The following is a 21,057-nucleotide window of genomic DNA, read 5'->3' on the forward strand; positions in this document are numbered from 1 at the left end:
CGGGGTGTGGCGGGAAAGGCGGTAGGGGGGCCGTCAGGAGAGCTCAAAGCGCCCCCCAGGACCGAGCCCCGCCCCCGCCCCCGCCCCCAGCGGGCGGACAAAAGATGGAGGCGGCTGTGGTGCGGTGGAGGGCGGGCGTGCAGTGCGGGCACGAGGGGCATGCACAGAGTCCCCGAGTGTGCGTGCGTGCGTGGGGCTGGGCCCGCCCGCCGCCCCTCCCGGCCCGGGCGGGGCCAGGAGGGGCGCGGGGCGGGGCTTTCACTGGGTTCGCTCTGCCTCCCGCGCTGGGCCGCGGGCGCGAGGGCTGCCCTGAGGGCAGGGCCGGGAGAAGGCGTCCCCGCCGGGAGCGTGGCCGCTTCCTGCGCCGGGGGCGGGGAGGCCCGCGCTACTCGATGACGAGACAGCGGGGCAGGTGCTGCGAGAAGTACTTGAAGAGCTCGGGGGTGGCCCCGGGGCAGTTGGTCAGCTCCAGCTCCTCCAGCTCCTGCAGCTGCACCAGGCCAGACAGCCCCGTGGTGGTCAGCAGCGGGCAGCCTGCAGCGGGCGGGAGGCGGGGCGGCGGCTGAGCGCGCGGGGGCCCGAGAGCAGCGCTAGGGCGGGGCCGGGCTGGGCGGGGCTCGCCCGGCGTCTCCGTCTGGACCGGGGCCGGGGACCCCGGGACTCAGCGCCAGGTATGAATCAGTGCGAGGGACCCGGCAGGGCTGGCGGAGTCGGAGTAGGTGGGGGTGGGGTGGGGTGGGGTCTCACCTGCCAGAGACAAGAGACGCAGACTCCTCATGGCCAGGAGGTGCTTCAGCCCGAAGTCCTGCACCTGGGCGGGAGGGCGGGGCGGGTTAAGGACCTCCGCTCGCGCCCTGGGGGAGCCCACTGCTGGGGTCAGGCCTTAGGCCTGGAGCTGCTGGAGGGGCAGGGGGCGGGGTTCAAAACGGGGGTTTCTCGGCTTCGCAAGGGGCCAGGAGGCAGCTGGAGAGTGGCGGTGAGGACCCCGGGGTGGGTGTGGAGGGATCCCATACTTCTTCTCGGGATCTGAGGGCGCCGGGGGCAGGTCAGCGGATTGTGTGCGCGGGGGCTTTGCCCGAGTCCCCCACCTCCCCTTGCCTACTCCGCAATCTTCGGAGGCGGGGAAGGCCGGTACCTGGCAGCACCATCGCAGGTAGAGGCTGCGGAGGGAGGACATGGTGGACAAATAGCTGAGGCCAGTATCCGTGATGCGTACACACCTGTGGGGGCGACAGAGGGGCGCTGCCCACCTTCAGAACACCTCGCCCCGCGCGTCAGCCCCGACCCCTTCCTCCTTTTCCCAGGGCGTCCCCTCCGGCAGCACTTAGGATAGTTCCTCCCTTTGCACAGCCTCCCCCCAGCCAGGCTCCGCCCCTTACCCAGGTGCTTGGCAGTTACAGCCCGTTCTAGGTCCGGGGTTTCTGAGGGCCCGCCCCTCAACCCCCTCCTCGGGGCTCCGCAGCTACAGGTCTGTCCGTTAATCTAGGCTCCCTGCTTAGAAGGTCTTGCCGGCCTTGCCCCGCCCCGCCCCGCCCCGGTCCTGCCCTCCAAGTGTCCCGTGGGTGGGGGACGCGCACACCTGTCCAGCACCAGCTCCTCCAGGCGGTGCAGGTCGCAGGCCACGTACTCGAGCGCCATGTCGGTGATGCGCGGGCACCACGAAAGGTCGAGGCTGCGCAGCTTGCGCAGGTTTTCTGCCACGAGCTCGACACCGTCGTCGGTGACCTTGGAGCAGCCGGAGAGGCTGAGCGCTGTGAGGTTGGGCAGGCTGTGCACCACGTTGACCACGCCGTGGTTGGTGATCTCCCAGCAGGAGAGCAGGCGCAGGGTGTGCGTGCTGTGGCCCTGGCGTGCTGTGAAGTAGGCCAGCGCCGTGTCCGTCACGTGGTAGGCCTGCAAGCTCAGCTCGGCCAGGTTGGGCAGCAGCTGCGAGATGGCCGCAATGGCGTCGTCGGCCACGTTGATGCAGTCGCTGACGCTCAGCGAGGTGATGCGCGCGCTCAGGCTGGACCACAGCCCCGCCTCGGTGAAGTCGTTGCAGCCCGACAGCTCGAGGCGCACGACGCCCTGCATCTGCTCCAGCATCACCTGCAGGCGGGCAGGCGGCAGGGCGTGGTGAGGGTGGCAGGAGCCCACTGAGGGGCAGGAAGCAGGGTTCTCGAACGTAGCCGTGTGTAAAACATGCATCAAGCTGCGCCGTGACAAGTGCACTTTACAGTGTGTTTGTCACCTCACAGCAACATTCTAAGAGGCAGAGCACAGGGGAGCTGGGAGCTCAGGGCCTCCCCAGAGCAGGTGCTGGGGAGCAGTTGGTGTTATGATTTGATGGTTAGAGTCCTGGCCCTGGGGAAGGGGCTGCCAGCACAGCGGCTCCTCTGACCCGTGCACCTGCTCCCCGGCAGCGCCCTCCCCACCCAAGGCTGGCCTCACAGGCATGTAGGGCCCTGAGCTTAGAAGAGCCTCCCATTTGATTGATTGCTTTGATGTTGCTGTCTTGAAATTTTTAGTCATCTCTGAACAAGGGACTTGAATTTTTCATTCTGGACTGGGTCCCCCAAATTATGTAACCAGTCCTGCTTCCCCTCACCCCAGAGCCATGATCCTCAGAGCACCGGCCCTTCCCTCAGCAACTTTGCTCCTCATATGCCCAAGTTCCCTCTGGGGGCAGCCCTCCCCCCCCCCACACACACACCAGCTCAGTTGCAGCTGCTTGGCCCTGCCCACCCCATCCCTGTCCCTTCCAGGCCAACGGTGGGGCGCACCTCCAGGCCAGCATCCGTGATGGTGGAGCGCTTGAGGCTCATGGCCTTGACACCCTTCTTAGAGAGGGCGTAGTTGTCGATGAACTCACAGATGTCCAGGTCGGAGACGCCAACCAGGCAGAAACCCTCAAAGCCACGCGCAGCGAAGCCCTGCAGGTTCACAAACTCCTTCTCGCCACCAGGCAGCACATTGTAGAGCTCCTTGGCGTGCAGCACAGGTGTGAGGCCTGCCCAGAATTTGGGCTGGTAGAGCACACGCCGCCAGGCCTTGCACACTTGGGCCAACACGCACTTCTCACAGGCTGAGAAGTACCAGAAGAGGCCATTGAGGATCTTTTCGTCTGTGGCCAGTGGTGGCCGCTCCACTGGGGGCCCGGGAACTGGGGCTGAGGCTGGTCCACCAAGGGGGAGCCCTGCTGGGGGGCACAGGCCCCCAGCCAGGGCAGCCCGTGGCAGTGGGGCAGCCAGGCTGGGTGGTGGGAGAGTGGGTGGGGGAGGTGGTTGGCAGGGGCGGTTCTTGGCAGCTGGCGTGCCCTTGGTGATACTGGCTGCACCCAGGCCGTTGGGCTGGCCTGGCAGCTTCACGAGGCCATTGCGAGGCAAGCATGGAGGCTTGGGGTCGCCGTCCACACCCGGGCTCGACATCTTCTTCGCGCGATCTGCAGACGGGGTCCGGGAGGGGGGTCATGAGTTGCTGCGGGACCAGAGCTGGGCTCCCCATCCCAGGGCATCTCCTCCCATGGCACCCCCAGAACCACCCAACATAAAGGATCTGAATCCAAGTCATTCCGTCTCTGAGTGTGAGCAGCAACAGGAGATCAGGGCTGTTGATGACCATGACATTCCCTGAGCCCCTACTGTGTGCACTGAGCTCAACCTGTCCTCACAGATCTTTTTTGACACCTAGGTACTATGGTTCCCATTTTAGAGATGAGAAAAGAGGCAGGCAGAGACAGACACTCGCTCGTGACTGCTCCCTTCACTTTTACTACCCTGATGTCCCCCGTCAGTGCCTGCCAGGCCTACCTCCACTGGGCAGGGACTGGAAAACTGAGGGACATGGTTTGGGATGGTCTCGGGCCCCTCCACTATGGGGTGCCATCCTCGCTCTATGGAGTGGTTCCAGTACCCTGTCTGAGACTCACATACCAACCCCTGGGAATCTCAGTGGCTACTGGAGGTTCCATGGTTCATAATCTACCCAAAGAAAGGACAAGAGTTTACTATGTACGATGCTAGCACAGTGAGCCCTGGACACGTACTGTCACTTTAATCCTCTATCCCACCCATTCACGATGCTGCTATGAACACCGTGCCCATTGTACAGATGAGAAAAACAAAGCAGCATGAACTGTTTGCCCAAGGTCACAGTAAGCGGGGGGGCCTGAGGCTTGAACCAGAGCTGACTGTGGAAGCCTATTTGTAGGGAGTTCCTCACAAGGTGGGACTGGACCCCCCACCCCCAGTTCCCCCTCTCAGGCTGTGAATGGGTGGCAGAGGGGTTTGAGCACAGACAGCCTTGGAAAGGGGGACAGCAAGGACCCTCACAGTGCCACCATCTGCCCCACATTCCAGATCTGCCCACCCCCACTCCAGATATCCAGTGGAAAGGCAGTGCACCCAGGGGCTCAGGCACAGGCTCTGGGGTCACACACCCTGGCTCTGTGGCCTCAGTGAGCCACTTCCTTTCTCTGAGCCTCGTTTTTCCTTACTTTGAAGCCTGAGAAGGGATGATCCACCCCACAGGACAACATGTGCAAAGGGCTATGCATAGGGGCGCCTGGGTGACTCAGTCGTTAAGCGTCTGCCTTCGGCTCAGGTCATGATCCCAGGGTCCTGGGATTGAGCCCCGCGTCGGGCTCCCTGCTCAGCGGGAAGCCTGCTTCTCCCTCTCCCACTCCCCCTGCTTCTGTTCCCTCTCTCGCTGTCTCTCTCTCTGTCAAATAAATAAAATCTTAAAAAAAAATTTTTTTTAATAAAAAAATTTTTTTAAAAAGGGCTACGCATAGTGCATGGCTCACAATGAGCATTTGGAAAGTGGCATGGAGGCTGCTTCTGAGCCCCATGGCCCGCCTTGGGGGAAGGGGTCAGGAACCATTGGGAAGGAGGGAAGTGGGTTGCCCTGCCCTGCTCTACCCAGCACCATGCCCCCACTGGCTTCCAAGCCCTGGACAGGACAACCCTTGCTGGCATTCCACATCTGGGGAGGGGCTGCAGACCTAGGCTGGGACCAGGGGTCTACTAGAACACGTGGCCCTCATGGCTGCCAACCCAGCTTTGGGTCAAAAGGCCTTCCTGTCCTGGCAGCCATGAGCCCCCAGGCTCACAGTCCACATCGGGCCAGCTGGGGAGACTCCAGGGGAGACTCCCCCACTTTGGCTGTCCCCTTACTGCAGCTCATGGCCAGATAGTGGCAGCCTCCCACTGGCGGAAACACGACATTCGTAACGTTTGCTGAATACCCACTGGGATAATCATGTGTTCCAGCCTCATGGCAGCCGTGCGCGTGTATGTGTGTGTTGGCGAGGGGTGGGGGGAATCCACTGTTAACCCCACTTTCAGATTGGGAACCTGAGGCTCCAAGGAGTTACAGTTTACCCACGGTGGCGGATGGGGGGGCAGCCTGACACGAGGGCTGCCCCAGATTTCTTAAAACTAGTACGTGAGGAGGAGACCATCGTGGAAGGGACAGGAGGAAGCCCACGACTGGTCCCCTCTGCAGGGAGCAGGGGAGAGGCTGTCCTGTGGACTCCCTCCTGTGGGCTGTGCTGGGTTCAGAGAGGCAGCCCCAGCCTGAATACCTTCTGTGTCGCCGGAGCGGGGCGCCATGATTTCAGGGCTCGGGGCGCGCCGCGCACCCAGCCTCTGCCCCTTCCCGCAGACCAGGCGCCGCTCGCTCGGCCCCGGAGCGCAGCACCATGGACAGCGCCCCTGCAGCCGCTGTGCGCGTGCTCGGAGGCCAGGCCCGGGAGGGCTCCACCGCGGACAGCGGCTGGTGGGGGCCGGCCCCGGCAAGCCAAGCTCAGCAGGGAGAGGCCCTGCAGGCGACGGGGCGGGGCGAGAAGCCGCCCGCTCCGCTAAGATCCGGAGGAGGCGGCGGAGGTGGCACCAGGGGAGAAATAACTCCAGAGCAGTGCCGATTTAGGTTAAAGATGCACCCAGCCATGGGGTGTGCACGTGGAGTGCCTCAGTTGATTGGGGGGGATGCACGTGGATGCCCCGGGCATCTGCGGGGCTCTTTACCCCCACTCCACCGGAGCTCACATTTGCACACGCCCACAGTCCCATCCCCACTATTCAGGCCTCAGGGTGGAGCTGGTGAAAACAAGCCAGCCGGTGGAGAGAGCCCACGGGAGGGAGGGGCCAGGCGGAGGATGGCCTCAGCCTTGGGGGGTGTCCGAGGCCTGGCTGCCCTTTATCCCCACACCCACATCCCTGGCCAGAAGGCTCTGCCCTCCCAGTCCGTCAGCCCTTCTGCTGTGCCCCGGATTGGAGCTGCCTCTTCCTGGAGGCAGCCCTGCCGCTCCCCGACCTTGTCCATGGTCCTGCTGGACTCCAGCTGCACACCCCAGCCTCACTGACCCAGACTGAGAATCCCTTGCTCCGTGGCTCAAAACTGGAAATAGCCACAGCTTAGCCCAGGGGTCAGAGCTTTAGGAGAGAACTGAGCTTGTGGTCAGAGATGGGTCTTCCTGTCAGTTAGGCAAGAGGTCTCTTGAGGGAGCTGGGACAAGTGCCCCTATGCCTCTCGTCCCATCTACCCAGCCAGATGGGCTGAGACCCCAACCTTTTTGGTACTTGCCACTGCCCCCACTGTGCCCAGTGAGGCTCAGAAGACTTGCCCGGAGTTTCTTGTTAGGATGGGGTAGGGGCCGCTGCCAATCTGATGCGGACTGCCTCCTCCTTTAGAAATAAGCACCAGGAGCTAATGCTAGGAAAAGAGGCGTTTTAAAAAGATGGCCAAACTTGCACTATTCTCAGCCTCAGCCCTTGGTGTGTTGTGCCTCCGTGTGGAGCGGAATTCTGGAGGAGGTCCTCCTGGGATAGGCTGCGGGGGCTCAAGTCTCCTGGGAGGACTCCAGAACTTGGTGGCTTCCAGGCTGACAGTCTGCAGATGTCCATGCTGAGGCTTTGAGAGGAGCTGCCTCTTTTGCCGTCAAGTCACTGGGCCCTGAGACCTAGCATGTTGACCTTACAGCTTCACCTCTGGCTCCTCCCCAGCCTTGACCCTACAGTCCAGCCAGACCCACTGTTCAGTATTCCTCCTCCCCTCTCTCTCTTTGCCTGGGCACATGCTGGTCCCCCTGCTGGCTCAGGAGGCCTCCCTGCTTCTTAACCCTGCCAGCTCCTTATCCTCCACACCTCAGTGTGACTGCCATCCCCTGTCTCCCACTGTGGGACTCCCCAGCCCTGAGAAAAGCATCTCCAGGGTCTCAGTCATTACGTCAACCCCTCTGTCTCTTCCCTTGGCTAAGGACCTCTTGAAGACAGGCAGCACCATGGCTGAATGGTCTCTGAATGCTTGCTGAATGAATGAATGAATGAATGAATGAGGAATGGCAGTCAGCAGGGTCATGAAGAAAGGGTTATGGCTGCCAGGGACCCAGGAGGCTTGGTGGAGGACAGGCCAGATTCAGAAGAGGGCAGGTGGATGGTAGGGGGGTGTGGCTCAGTTTGTTAATCCTGGTTGTCACAGAGACCAGTGTCCACAGTGAGGGTGGGCCAGAGTCTGGGTGCCAGAGTCTCTGAAAAGGCTCCCAAGAACCTGGCGTTTGGGGCGAGCCTTGCAATCAGACCCTTGGGAAGAGGACAGCTTACACCTCGTTTTCGGCTGAGTCCCCACTTTGGGAGTTGCATGGTAAGGAGGCTGGCTGCCCACCCCCCATAATCTGGCCAGATCCAAGGAGGGGACAGGAGCCACCAGAAGGGAGGGAGGAGCTGGTCCTGCCCTGCTCTTCCCAGTGCCACTCCCCTATTGCTGGTCCAAGCCCTTCACACAGTTCCTGACCACAAGTGGGGAAAGGGAGAGTCGGGGACTGAATTTTCAGAAGTTGCACAGAGCTGGGATTTGATCCTAGGACCCCTAGTCTGTCTGACTCCCTGCCTGACTCAGGCCCTGAGGTGCAGAGGGCAATGCTGGGCATCCAGCCAGCCTGCTGCTGGCCAGGGGTACTTCCCTCCTTTCTGTGCCCTGTTCTGCTTCTTCAGTCCCCTGTGTCCTCCCAGCCCGGGACCTTGGGCTGCTGGTCTCTCCCAGCACTGTCTCTGTCGTGCCCCTGCTCTCACTCCAGAGGCTGCAAGCTGCATGCTCACTCCCAGGACACGCTCCTTTTGGACTGCTCATGCCTAGGAAACCCCCCAGTCCTCATGGCTCCCAACTCAGAGATTTCTTCCCTCATCTCTGATGCTCAGTCTGACACAGCCTGCCCGGGGGGCTGGAGCGGTCTGGCCCCAATAGGACCTGCACTGACCGTTTCTCCCTGCCCACCCACTGAGGGCCGTGGAGCTGGGCAGGGCGTGCGTAGCCAGAGAAATTCACATCAGGTTGATCTGTGGTGACAGCCCCAGGGACAGTTGTGACAACCAGGGTAGCTTGGGACTGGGGACACAGCGCAGGCTGACAAACTCCATGCCCCGTGACTCAGGCACATTCACATCACAGCCACTTTGCACATGAGCCAGCAGAATGCTCCCTTCCCACCCCCAGCTCAGAGATGCTTCTGGGGTGCAAGCTGCCCCACCCGTGCACCAGGGGCTCCAGGAAGTGAGCACGTGGCCTCAAAAGAGACCAGAATTGGTGCTTCATCAGACCGAGTCCTGTGGTCACACTCAGGACAGCTCAGCCATGTGAGACTGGGCACTTTGGGGAATGAGCTTGGGCTCCAAGCCTCATCTTGGTTCTTCTACTCTGAAGGATCTGAGCACCCCCCTCCCCCAGTGCCTAGACTGGGGGCATCTAGTGCCTGCTTCTTTGGGCGGCTGCCTCAAACCCTCCCCCTCTTCCCTGCCAAGTGAGGCCGTGTGGCCCAAGCCCACTCTTTGTGGCTGGTCTGGCTGAAGCTCCTCCTTGTCAGTGGTGGGGAAGGTGCTGAACCACCCACTTAGCCCACAGAGCCTTCCTTCACTGCCACCTCCACTCTTCCCCTCTGAGACACAGCAGTGAGCACCCACGTGTGACAAGATGGGGCTGCAGGCAGCTGAGCAGTGCCCCACCTTGGGGTGAGTGTCTCCCTGGCTCTCAGCAGCACAGGGTTGCTGGGCCTAGGCCAGTAGTCTTGAGGGGCCTAGGTCCCCCGACCTCAGGACTACTTGTTTCCTCATTGCACTGGGAGATGGGACTCACTGAAGTGCTCTAGAAGTGGACATGAACTGGAGGGGAGCGCTTGTCCAGTGGGCCTGCCCAGCATTATAGGTGCTGAGAGGCCTGCCTGGCCCAAATAAGAGGTGGCTGAGGACGAGGGGAGCCGAGTAGTGGAGACAGCAGGCAGCTGAGTCCCGGGGTCCCCTGGGACCTGAGCAGGCCGCCCTGCACTGCCCAGGTTTGTGATGGGGGTTTGGATCTCCCTCCTCCCCACAGCACCTGGTCCAGCCCTATGGCCACCTCCTGCCAGGCCAGCAAGTCTCCATCAAGCCTTGGCCCTCCCAGAGTCCCAGCCCAGGCCTCTGCTCAAAGGGGTTGGCTGAAAGAAGGGGCCTAGGAAGTGGCGAGTAGCGGGAGGGGACTGACCGAGTGGGCAGGTGAAGCGGCATCCGCCATCTGCTCCCTCTTTGGAGGGAAGGCTTCCTGTGCAGAGGCCGGGAGGGGCTAGAGGAGTGGCCACTGGGCCATGGGCTCCCTGAGGCTCCAACAGCTAGGCCTTCTTTCCTCTTGGGGTGATGGGTGGGGGCTCTCTTCCCCCCAAATCCCAGGAGGCCAGACCCCCCCCCCCAGCAAGCCTCAGGGTGCCCAGTTCTCCTTCTGAAGCCCTCCAACCTTGGCCAAGGCCCGACCCCTCCTCCAGAACAGGCACATGGCCAGGCCTTCCCTCTCATTCTCCTGCTGTGGCAGCTCCACACAGGCCCAGGTGCCCAGGGCAGACTAGCCCCCGGCCATGCATCCGCATGGCTCCTCCCAGAGTGTAATTGTATCTAACACCTGTCTCATAGGCCCAGGGGCTCATGGTGTTGGGTGGGGAGGGGAGCTCAGAGCTCAAAGGAAGTCCAGGACCTCACCCAACCTGGGGGGCTCGGGGCCTGCAATTCTGCTTCCCCAGGGCTGTGGTCAGGTGGCACCTGGTCCAGTTGCTTTGGGGAGCATGCTTCAACCAGGCGGCGCTGGGATCAGGATCTGTGGGAGGGCCTGTCAGGGCCAGAGGCCCGGTGACCTGGGCCTGGGAAGGGGCTGCGCCTATGTGAGACCCCGTGGGGCGGGTGGCGGCCCACTCCGAAGCCCCCTCCCCAATCCTCATTGTGGCCGCCGCGATGGCGCGGCCTGGCCCCTTCCCCGCCCCGCAGCCTGGCCCGGTGCACACACCTTACCTCGGCCCGGGCACCTGGCTCATGCCACGCTGTCCGCCGGGCGTCTTCTCGTCATGGGGAGCCCAGCATGGGCGCTGGCGAAGCGGGGAGGCGGCCGAGGTGCTGGCCTGGCCGGCAGGGCCTTGCCGCGCCCCGCGCCCCGGCCTGGCCGGCCCCCTCGGCCGCGCCCGAGAGGAGCTCCCCGGTGGGAGAGGATCGGCTGCCCCGAGCCTCCCACCGGGGAGGCTGAGGCAGTGCCCAGATAAATAAGGCCGCTTTGCAGGGAGCCGGGCGGGCGCCTCCTCCCTCCCCTCGCCCTCCTCCCCGCGCTCCTCCGCGGCCGCCGGCGGCGCCGCGCGCGCCCCCCGCCCGGCTCTACGCGCCGCGCCCTCGCGCGCTCCCGGCGCCGGGAGCCAATCCGGTTGGCGAGCCCGGGCGGGGGCGCCGAGGATGCCGAGCCCCGCCCCGCCCGCCGCGCCCTGCCGCGCGCCCCGCGCGCTCCCGCCGCGGCGCCCACGGGCACGCGCCGGCCCGGCAGCTCCCCCACCCCTTCTCCGCGGGCGCCCGCACAACAACAAACCCGCGCGCACGGCGGGGCGGGGCGGGCGGGGCGCGCGGCCGGAGAGCTGGCCAGGGGAGAGCCCTGCCTGCGCGGAGCAGTGGGGTCCCGGAATCCTGCGGGGGAAGAGGACTCGAGCTCTTTGGCGCCGGCGACTGGCCCCGGGGGTGCGCGGTCTTGTGGAGCGGGGGGCCAGCTCCGCGCATCCCGACCCTTGGATGCCAACTGCGGGGGCGAGGACGGTCCAACCCTCACCCTCCCAGCTTTCCTGCTTAGCGGAGCGGAGCGGGCGGCCAGGCAGCCTCCATGGCGCTCACATCTCCCGCGCACCTGCTGGGTGCCAGGCCCAGAAACCCCCTTCAGTGTCCCCCCACTCCGCAGAGCCGAAAAACAACCACCAGACCATTTCAGAGGGTGACAAGTGCGATGGAAGTTCAAGAGGGCCACATGATGGTGACCCCGGGAGGGTGGTGGTGGTGTGGCTCCTGAGGACAGGACACTTCACGGGAAACCCCAAGGATGAGAGGGTGGGCGAAGTTATCCAGGAAGGAGTGCGCACAGGGCTTTAGGTTTTAAGGTCTTGAGCCTGGAACCCCTTGGAGGCAGGTGGTGGTGGCCACTTTGTAGGGACCAGGCTGGGAGAGGAGCCGGGGTGGGGTGTGGAGGGAGGGTGTGCAGGGCTCTCTCCTGGCCACTGGAGATGCCAGGCCTCCCAGCAGGCTCAGAGTGGAGAATGGAGGCTAATGGTACCCATCTTGGGGTCTCCTGGGAGCAGAGACTGTGGAGGGATCAGGTGTGGGAGAGCAGACAGGGGTCTTCACATTAGGGAAAGAGCCTTAAGGAAGCCCCTAAGAGAGAGTGAGAGAAATGAAAATAACTGGTGTTTGCAGCATTTTGAGGGGAAGCAGGACCCAGTGGGGCTGGTGTGAGGTGGGGGCAGCTGAAGGGGGGAGCCACACTGGCTGGACCCTGGCTGTTTGGGAGCTGGGTGCTGCCTGTGCTGTGTGCAGGGCATGGGAGCCAGTTTGCCAAGGCTGGGGTGAAGGCGGCTCTCCCGTGTGACAGGGGCTGAGGAATCACGGTCTTGCCCTAGTGCGGACTCTGGTCAAAACAGGGAGCTTGGCATGGGCAGTCAGAATGGATGCGTGAAGGCCTTTGGGGTGACTGGGACAGTGTTGTCCGACCCATACAGTCACTTGTGGTGTGCAGGTCCAGCAGGCTGACCTCCCAGTTCAGGCTCCACACGTGTGGACCCCGGTGGGGGTGGTGACCAGCAGGGCAGGACTTCACCTCCTGCTTCCAGGCTCTTCTGTCCCTCAGCAGGTGCCAGGGCCTTGGGCAGAGAGCACGTTCTGCCCTCAGTGGGGCCCGAGAAGTCTCCCCACCTTGGACGAATCTGAGCAAAGAAAGACCTTGTTTCGGAGGAATGTGGAAGTAACCTCCCCAGTACCTGTGGGCGCCGCCCCTCCCCACCGCTGTCACCCTGCCCTGTACCAGCTGGCTTCTCTTTCTCCACCACGGCTGATGGGCAGCTCCCGTTCTCCCCGGCGCAGGGGCATCGCTTGGCAGTGTAGACACAGCCTCCATGCTCCCAGGGCTCTGTCTGCTCTTTGCTGCGGCCCGAGAAAGCCTGAGTCTCCCGCACCACTGGCCGCAGCTTTGCCGGACACCTGGTCCCTTGCTCTTGGAACTTCAGCCACCAGGGCCACATTCCTCACCTTTGGCATCACCTCACCTGGAGCACTCCTTTACCTGGAGCACCCCTCACCTGGAGCACTCCTTTACCTGGAGCACCCTTCACCTGCAGCACCCCTCACCTGGAGCACCCCTCACTGGGAGCACCCCTCACCTGCAGCACTCCTCACCTGGAGCACCCCTCCCCTGCAGCACTCCTTGTCCTGATGCCTGGACACGGAGGAGTCTCCCCAGTGCAGACTGTGGGAGGTTTCCAATTCTTTAGTCATGGGAGGGTGAGGAGCAAAAGGCTGTTGGTGCGTCCCACCCTGAGGCCCTCCCATGAGAGAGGGGGCCACTGTCACCTCAGGGGTTGGGGCTGCCCGTGAAGGGTCAGGCCTCATGGCTCCTGAGGACTGGGGCAGCCACTCTGGACTTCCTGAGGCTCTTCACAGGAGGGTCCTCAAGCCGCTGCTCGGGGGGCTCTGGGTGCATGTGCGCTGGAGCCACCTGCCTGGCTCAAATCCTCCTCTCCATGGGGGCATGGGGGGTGCTCAGGCAAGTACTTCCCCTCCTGGCAAATAGGTCTGGGGTCCCCGGGGGTGCCCTGAAGGTCAGCGCAGCACCTAGGACAGCATAGGTGGTGAGAGCCGCATGCCTGATTGTAAACGGCCCACTGTGAAGCCTCCTGCTGTGGAGGCACAGGGCCAGATGGACACTGCAACCCTCCCTGCCCCCACGCCCCAGCCCCTGGTGGGGGGACCGTGTGGGGCACGGGGGGGTGCGGTCAGCTGTTCTCGCCGCTCAGCTGCCAGAGTGGGCGCCCGCAGCAGTGAGAACGGGGAAGCCCGGGTGGCCATGGTGACTGTGGGCATCAGGGTGTGGGCCCCTTGGCTGCCTGCCGGCTTCTGCCTCCAACCTTTCCTCCTCCCCGGACCCAGGCCCCACCCGCCAGGGGCAGAGGGGTGGGGCGGCCAGGGTGGAGCATGACTCAGGGCCCAGCTGTCACCACGGCAACCCCGTCGCCTAGCAATGGCCGTCTCCCAGGAACGGCTGTCTCCTAGCAATGGGATATTTTCCTGGGCCCTGGCTGGAGCCTAGCGGTTATTTTTAGCTCAGCTGCAAATCAATCTGCAGCTGCATTTTTGGCTCCTCCACAAGATGCAAGGTGTGTTGGGGGTGGATTTCTTGTCACAGGGAAGAACACATCCCCATGACAGGAACCTTGCTGCCACGTGTCTCCAGATACAGCATCCATAGGTGGGCAAGGCCAGGTTCCACTGGGGGTGAGGGTCAGGGGAATGGGGTGCAGCTGGAGGGGAGCCAGAGGAGTTGCCAGACACGACCATGTCCCTAATGGGGTCTCTGGGCAGGCTGGTCACTCCGGAACCCTGGGACTCCCTGGGTCAAGCTGGGTAGAGGCAATCCAGGCCAGTGCTCATGGCGGGCACCACCAGAGCCCATCACTGGGCAGCCCAGGTGCTGGCAAGCTCCTGGCACCCCTTGGCATTTAGTTGGGGAACGGTCTCTGCTGACCCCAGCCCTCAGCCCCGCCCCAGGTGTGCAGCACGCTGCTCTGGACCAGCTGGAGCAACACACACTCAGCTGGTCCTGGCTGCAAGGGTCTGGGTGGCCATGGGCTCAGCTGGGGACTCAGTCAAGGCTGGCCTGTTTTCCCCCCACTGTTGCTGAAATGAGAGCCCACGTGGGTCTCATGCAAGAGAAACACCTTGACTTCCTTCTCTGGGCTTTCTCATCATTTCAGCCTGGTTCACTGTCTCCTCCAGGCCAAGTCCTAGCTCTCCCATGGCCGATGGGCCTGGGGCTGGCCCACTCCTCTCTCACTGGCCACCTTCTTGGTTCCTGGTCTGCCATCAGCTCCATACTGTCCTTGGGACGCTCGCCCTGTTTCTTGGACCTGGGCCGTCTTCCTGCCCTCATCAGCCATCAGATCTGCCCCACCTTCCTGTCGCCCCCCGCCCCCAGGTCCTTGACGAGCTCAGCACCTGCCTTGGTCATGAGTGCTCCTTCCTTATGCCTCCAGTACTGTGGGCTTCCGGTCAGGTGCCCTTTGCCGTTTGGGGTCACCCCCCTGCTGGAGTATGGGGCTCAGCTGAGATGCAGCTTGTTGCCCCAGCATCAGCTGCAGCCCTTGCCAAGAACTAGGGTTTGGGTGGGAATGAAGAGAGGCCCTTTTGGAGGGTCAGGACCCTGACCCAGGCCTCTGGCCCAGGGCCTGTGAAGCAGCCCCCATACTGAGCATAGAAACTGGGGGAGTTGCCTATGATTTGGGATGTCATCCACTCACCCATTCGCTCACTGGTGCACACACTCCTTGCCCGTGTGTTTACTGAGCACCTGCAGTGTGTCTGGTCACTGCCAATCCAGGGCAGGCGTGGCCTTCTGGGCTCCCTGTCCCGTGGGCAGCAGATCTTTGATGGCTAACGCCACCCAGGTGCTTTGCTGTTGGGGGACAGCACCTGTGAAGACAGGTGGCCCCTGTCCAGGTTTTCTGTGGGTGACATTTGGCATTATCACGGGCCCTGGGCAAGAGGCCTGGGCAGGGGAAGCCTGGTGATGAGGAGTGGCCCAGGGCCACGTGCGTGCCCCTTCCAGACCAGGCCACTGGCCAGGAACCCTTCCCTTGCACCCACAGGCATGGACTCATTCTCTGCAGGAAAGCTGGCAAGGGGGTCCAGGGGCCCCAGGCCGGCTGGGGTGGGTCACTCCTCGCACTGCCACCAGAGGGCGCCCAGAGCCACCATCTGCCTCGGAGACCTGGGCAGGGGCTCGGGTCCCAAGGCCTGGTCAGAAGGTGGGAAGGGGACGCGTGCCCCTCGACCAGGGCAGCTGTGGTGCTGACCAGAGTGCCCTCTTTCCTCCTCCTCCTGGCGCCTCTTTTACCTTCTACGTGCCCAGCACTGGCCCTGTCTACCTCTTGCATTTTTACTTTACTTTTACAATTATGCATCCTCACCATTTTTTTTTTAAGATTTTATTTATTCATTTGAGACACAGAGATACAGAGAGAGAGAGAGAGAGAGAAAGCATGAGCAGGGAGAGAGGCAGAGGGAGAGGGAGAAGCAGGCTCCCTGCTGAGCATGGAGCCCGACGCGGGGCTCGATCCCAGGACCCTGGGATCATGACCTGAGCTGAAGGCAGATGCTCAACCATCTGAGCCACCCAGGCTCCCCGCATCCTCACCATTTTTAAGTAAGTGCACAGTTGAGTAGTGTTTGTCACATTCCCATCGCTGCGCAGAGGGCCCATCTTTCCATCTTTCCACCTGAAGCCCTGTCTCCATTACACACCCTCTCCCCACCCCCTGCCGCAGCCCCTGGCACCCACCACCTACCTTCTGTCTCTATGAACTTGACAACTCCAGGGCTCCTAGCAGTGAAATCATGTGGTATTTGTCCTTTTGTGTCTGGCTGATTGCCAGACTCAGCAGAACGCCCTCAAGGTTCATCCGTGCTGTGGCAGGTGTCCACATCTCCTTCCTTTTTTTTTAAATTAAAAAAAATTTTTAATAGTTTTTTTTTTTAGATTTTATTTATTTACGAGAGAGAGAGAAAGAGCACGAGTGGGGGGGCGGCAGAGGGAGAGGGAGGAGCAGACTCCCTGCTGAGCAGGGAGCCTGGGACGTGGGGCTCAATCCCAGGACCCTGAGATCATAACCTGAGCTAAAGACAGGTGCTTAACCAACTGAGCCACCCAGGGGCCCCTAGATTTTTAATTTTTTTATTTTTATTTCTTTAAAATATTTTATTTATTGATTTGTCAGAGAGACACAGAGAGAGAGAGAGCACAAGCAGGGGGAATGGCAGGCAGAAGGAGAAGCAGGCTCCCCCCTGAGCAAGGAGCCCGAGGTAGGGCTCAACCCCAGGACCCCTGATCACGACCTGAGCCAGCCAGGCGCCCCCAAATCGCCTTCCTCTTTAAGGTGGAATCATAGTCCACTGTTGGACAGACCGCATTTTGTTTATTCATTCATCTGTCGATAGACACTGAGGTTGCACCTGCCCTGTGGCTGTTGTGATGGCAGCTCCTCACTCTCGTTGTCCAGAGCAAGGGGTCTCTTGTAGCCTGTGGGTGTCTCACCCTTCCCCTTGGGGCCACCTCCCTCATCTGTCAGCCATGCCCTTCAGGCTCAGGGGTAGCTGCAGGGCTGGGGTAGGCAAATAGTGGGGTGGAGGGCTCACACCCATAGGTGGCAGAGAGTCTATGCAGTTTCCTGCAGACCTTGGTTAAAGCTCTCAGTGACCCCAAGGATTGGAGTACGTGGTTGGACTCCTGGCTTTGTGCCTAGGGCCTCAGTGATCTGACCCAGGGATTTCACCCTGTTCTGGGTCTTTGCCTAGGCAGTCTGCTCCTCTCCCCTGCCTGGAATTCTCCCCAGTGCCTATCTGGCTCTGTTCCACCCCTCCCCTCAGGGGAAGTCCTTGCTACCAGGAAATCTCTGGGCTCCCAGACACTCCCCTCAGCCTCCACGTGTCTTGGCCCCATTTCAGCTTGTCTGGACCTCCCGGGGGCCTGATTCTGGAGCTCAGGGCTGTCCTTTGGCTTCTGCTTCTCCATGGTGCCCACGGGCCCAGCATCTGGCCCCTCATCCCTAGGTGCCATCTCTTGGGACCAGTCAGCAGGGCCAGGCTGGGGCAGCATGGAGACTGGAAGCCCAGGGCCCACTCTTGGAAAGGGCCACCCGAGATGAGCCGCTCTTCCTCCTACCCCCCAGACAGGTTCCAGTGGGCTTTACCCCCACCCCTATCCCGGCCAAGGGCTCGAGGACAAGGGCGCATACGGCAATGCGGGGCGGGGGGTGCGAGAGGGCGACACAGCACACAGAGCCTGGAGCTCTGTCCTCCGCGCCACAATAGCCGAGGCTCGGCCTCCCGCCCGCACGAGCGCCGCTGCGATTGGTGGAAAGTTCCTGGGCCGCGCCGCGATTGGCCGTGCCCGGCCCGTCGCCTCCCGCTCTTGGCCCCCACGGGGCTGCGGGGCAGAGGTGGGGCGCGGGCGGAACGGTGCGCGGAGCCGGCCGGAGCCCGGGGTGCTCCCGCCGCCGCCCCGCCCGTCCGCGCCAAGGCGCTCCTTGCGCTGCTGGGCGCGCGCTCTGCTCGGACCTCCTGGCCACCGCCACCTGCGCCGGCTACTCGGACGACCGCTGCGGCTGGAGCGGCAGGTACGAAGCCCCAGAAGGCCGCGCTCTGGGGCTGTGGGGCCCCTCCGCGCCCCCGGGGTCCAGAGGACCAAGTGGACGCAGCTGCTTCTGGCTTCGGGGGAGGGTGCAGGACGAGGGGGCTGCGCCGGGGGCGGACGCGAGCCGCCTGCCTCGGCGCCTGCCGTCCTGTCCTGTCCCCAGCGGCCTGACCCAGGAGCCGGGCAGCGTGGGGCAGCTGTCCCTGGCCTGTTCGGAGGGCGTGATCCAGTGGCTGTACCCGGCCGGGGCGCTGCGCCTGACCCTGGCCAGCTCCGACTCCCGACTTCCGACTCCCTCAGGCGCTCCAGCACCGCCTTCCTTGTGCCTGGCGCGGCCCTTCGCAGGCGCGCAAGTCTTCGCGGAGCGGGCGGGCGGCGCCCTGGGGCTGCTGCTGGCTGAGGGTTTGGGCCCAGCGCGGGGCCGATGCGTGCGCTGGGGTCCTCGTGAGCGCCGGTCCCTCTTCCTGCAGGCCACCCCGCACCCAGACATCAGCTGCTGCGTGGCCTCTTTCCGCTTTGAAATGCACGAGGACAGGTATCCAGAACTGCCTCCACAGGCCCACGGTCTTGGTGCTGATGGTGAGTGATGGGCTGGGTGGTGATGCGCCTGTCATCCCCATCGTAGAGAGAGAGGAACTGAGGCATGAGAGTGAAGTGGGTTACTAAAGATCACACAGCTAGTGAGGACAGGTCCAAGAGACAGAGAGAGGTGTGGGCAATCCCTCAGGATTCAGCTTAGGGAAAGGGCAGGCAGGACTCTTGGTCCTTGAGGGGTGGGGGGAGGGGATGATGGGAGACAGAATCAAAGCCTCTAGCCAAAGCTGTCCAGGGCTCCTTGGCCCAGCAGTGACCTCCCTCCCTTCCCCCAGTCCAATACAACAAAAGTCCAGTGTGTGTCTGGTCACCATGGAGATGCTGCCTTGCCTCCCTGTAGGGCACCAAGACCAGCTCTTTACTTTCCTAGAACGTGGAGCCTGACCCCACAGGGGATGGGGGTCTTTCTGTTCTGCATTGGGCCCCAGGCCAGAGACTCCAAAGCTCACGATAGCCTCCTGCCACCCACCTGGGTTGGGCTGGTGTCTTTGGGCCCAAGGATACAGCTCTGGGAAGCCACAGGGGTGTGCTGGTGTGCACATGTTAAGATGGGTGTGTGAGAGTGTGCCCCTGGACACCCACCCCCGGTGCGTGAGTCCTCGTGCCCGTACGCTGGGCACAGCCCCTAGACCCATGTCTGTGCATGTGTGAGCGTTCAAGTGTCAGGTGCCCACATGCTGCCTCGGGTCCCCAGTTGTCATCAGGCAGGGGAGGGTCTGGTGGCCTGCCCTTTCCCTCCTGCCTCCAGCTGGGGGTGGCCTAGGGTGGTCCAGGAGAAGGCAGGACCTACCCTCACCATGTCCCCTTCCTGTCAGGTGCCTGCAGGCCCTGCAGTGACCCTGAGCTCCTGCTGGCCGTGTGCACCAGCGACTTTGGTGAGTGTCTCCGCCGTGGGGGGAGCCTGGGGTCCACCCTCCACCCTCCCCTGCATGCCACTGGCCAGTGTGTCTCCCCACAGTGATCACTGGAACCATCCACAGGGTTGGCCACGACACAGAGCTGCAGGAGTCTGTTACCGTGGTGGCGGCTGCCCGTGTCCTCTGACAGACACTGCCACTGTTCCGGGTGGGGGAGTCCGGGGGCCACGTGCAGGCCTCCATTCACACCCCGCTGCACTTCAGTGTCCGCACCGGCCCCGGCCCCTTCCTCTTCATGGGCTGGAGCCACTTCGGTGAGGCCTGGCTGGGCTGTGCACCTCGCTTCCAGGAATTCAGCCGTGCCTCTGCGGCTGCCCACGCCAACCACCTCCACCCCTGTGAGGTGGCCCTGGACTGAGGAGCCTGGGAGCAGGGCACTGAGGAGGGGCTGGTCGAGGGGGAGTAGGGAGGGGTCGCCTCCAGGTGGTACCAGCTGCTTCTGAGGTGAGAGTGATAACCAATAAGAACACTGATTTCCTTAGCCAGCGTAGATGGAGTGTCCCATGCCTGAGCTGGCCCTTACCTCCTCTGAGCCTCCACAGCCCTGGGACTGCTCCGATTTCTGCTGCAGAGTAGGACACTGAGGCTCAGCGCAGTGGTGCCTTGTCTAAGGCCACCCAGCTAGTGAGTGGGAATGGCCCAGGCCCGTGCCTTGGGGAGGAGTGGCTGCTTGGCTTGGGGGGAAGCAGGGAGCCTCCCCTCTATGTGGGAGTGGGAGTGGAAAAGGGCTGTAACTCCCAAGGTCTGAGGTGGGTGGGGTCCCTTAGTGGGGGGCAGGTAGGCAGACACCACTCCTAGCCTGTGAGGGAAGGGGGTTGCAATCTGGCAGGGTGCTGGACTTCTTGCTGTAGTCCACTGGGAGCCCAGCAGTCATCCTGGCCCCATCCCAGCCCCGGGGAAGAATGGGCCCCTCTGTCCGGAGGGCCTTGCGATGTGCAGAGCATCCCTACATGGCTGGAAGCCTCGGGGGAGTGGGGTCTCCCCTGTAGAGCCAGGCATGTTGCCCATTTCTGGAGGGCAGGGGCATATGATGGGGTCTCTAAGGAACCTTTCCTGCCACTGGCCCTATTGTTGCTGCCTCTGCCTTCCTCCTCAGCCTCAGCCACACAAAAGGCCAGTGCAGTTTGGGACAAAGCCCAGGGCCCTGGGCTGAATGCCCCTGGGGTGGGGGTGCATGCAGGGGCTCCTAAACTGGGGACAAGCTGCCTCTGCTCACCCCAACCCCACACTTCCCAAGAGAGCCAAAGCTCAGGTTGTGGTGGGGGGATGCATGGGCTGATGCGTTGAGCCCCAGAAGCAGTGTCCCATCCTTACCTGCCAGTACTAAGGAAGGGGCTGACAGTGAGGATGGAGGCCAGAGGCCGTGTCATCTTTCAGGCAGGAACTGAGGCAGGGCCCCTTCCTCCAGATTCGGCTGACAATTATGGGTAGGGGAGGTAGGCTCCTGTGGGTTTCTGCCCACCTGCCCCTGCTGAAGTTCACTGCTGCTCCCTTCTTCCCGAACTCCCAAACATGGGGTGCTCCGTGCTCCGTGCTCAGGCAGTAGATCTCTCCTTCTTACCGTTAATATTCTCTCACTGGAGAGCTGGACCAGCCTTGCGGCTTTAAAAACCATCAAGATACTGATGACCCTACATTTTGATCTCCAGCCTGGACCTCTTCCCTGGTCTGCAGATGGCTGTCTCCCCGTCTGCCCCTTTCCCCTCACCAAAGAGTAGCTTAGCAAAGAGCAGAGGAGATGAGTGTACACTTCTGATCCTCCTCCTATCAGGAGGTTTTTGCACTGTCCAGACGGGCCCCAAGGATGGCTTCCTCTCGAGGGCTAAGCAGCATCCTCACCCTTGGTGTCTGTCCT

General features: G+C 62.6%; 2 protein-coding genes across 2 annotated transcripts; one reads left to right on the forward strand and one right to left on the reverse strand.

The window, feature by feature from the left end:
• Positions 1-203: 203 nt before the first annotated feature.
• Positions 204-10,418, reverse strand: FBXL16 (F-box and leucine rich repeat protein 16). The gene is made up of 6 exons (XM_035021844.1): positions 10,276-10,418; positions 2,763-3,421; positions 1,580-2,088; positions 1,136-1,220; positions 748-811; positions 204-534 (listed from the first exon to the last, which is right to left on the reverse strand). Exons 2-6 carry the CDS (start codon positions 3,405-3,407, stop codon positions 386-388), a joined length of 1,452 nt encoding a protein of 483 aa, XP_034877735.1. The 5' UTR covers positions 3,408-3,421; positions 10,276-10,418; the 3' UTR covers positions 204-385.
• METRN (meteorin, glial cell differentiation regulator) lies at positions 10,224-19,560 on the forward strand. Its single transcript, XM_035022458.1, is given in 6 exon segments — positions 10,224-10,464; positions 17,271-17,516; positions 17,578-17,674; positions 17,855-18,270; positions 19,101-19,160; positions 19,244-19,560. Coding segments are annotated over 6 exon segments (1,377 nt in total).
• The last annotated feature ends 1,497 nt before the right edge of the window (positions 19,561-21,057 follow it).

This window comes from Mirounga leonina, unplaced genomic scaffold, assembly GCF_011800145.1.
Source record: "Mirounga leonina isolate KUSES-001 unplaced genomic scaffold, KU_Mleo_1.0 Mir_175, whole genome shotgun sequence".
Taxonomy (NCBI): domain Eukaryota; kingdom Metazoa; phylum Chordata; class Mammalia; order Carnivora; family Phocidae; genus Mirounga; species Mirounga leonina.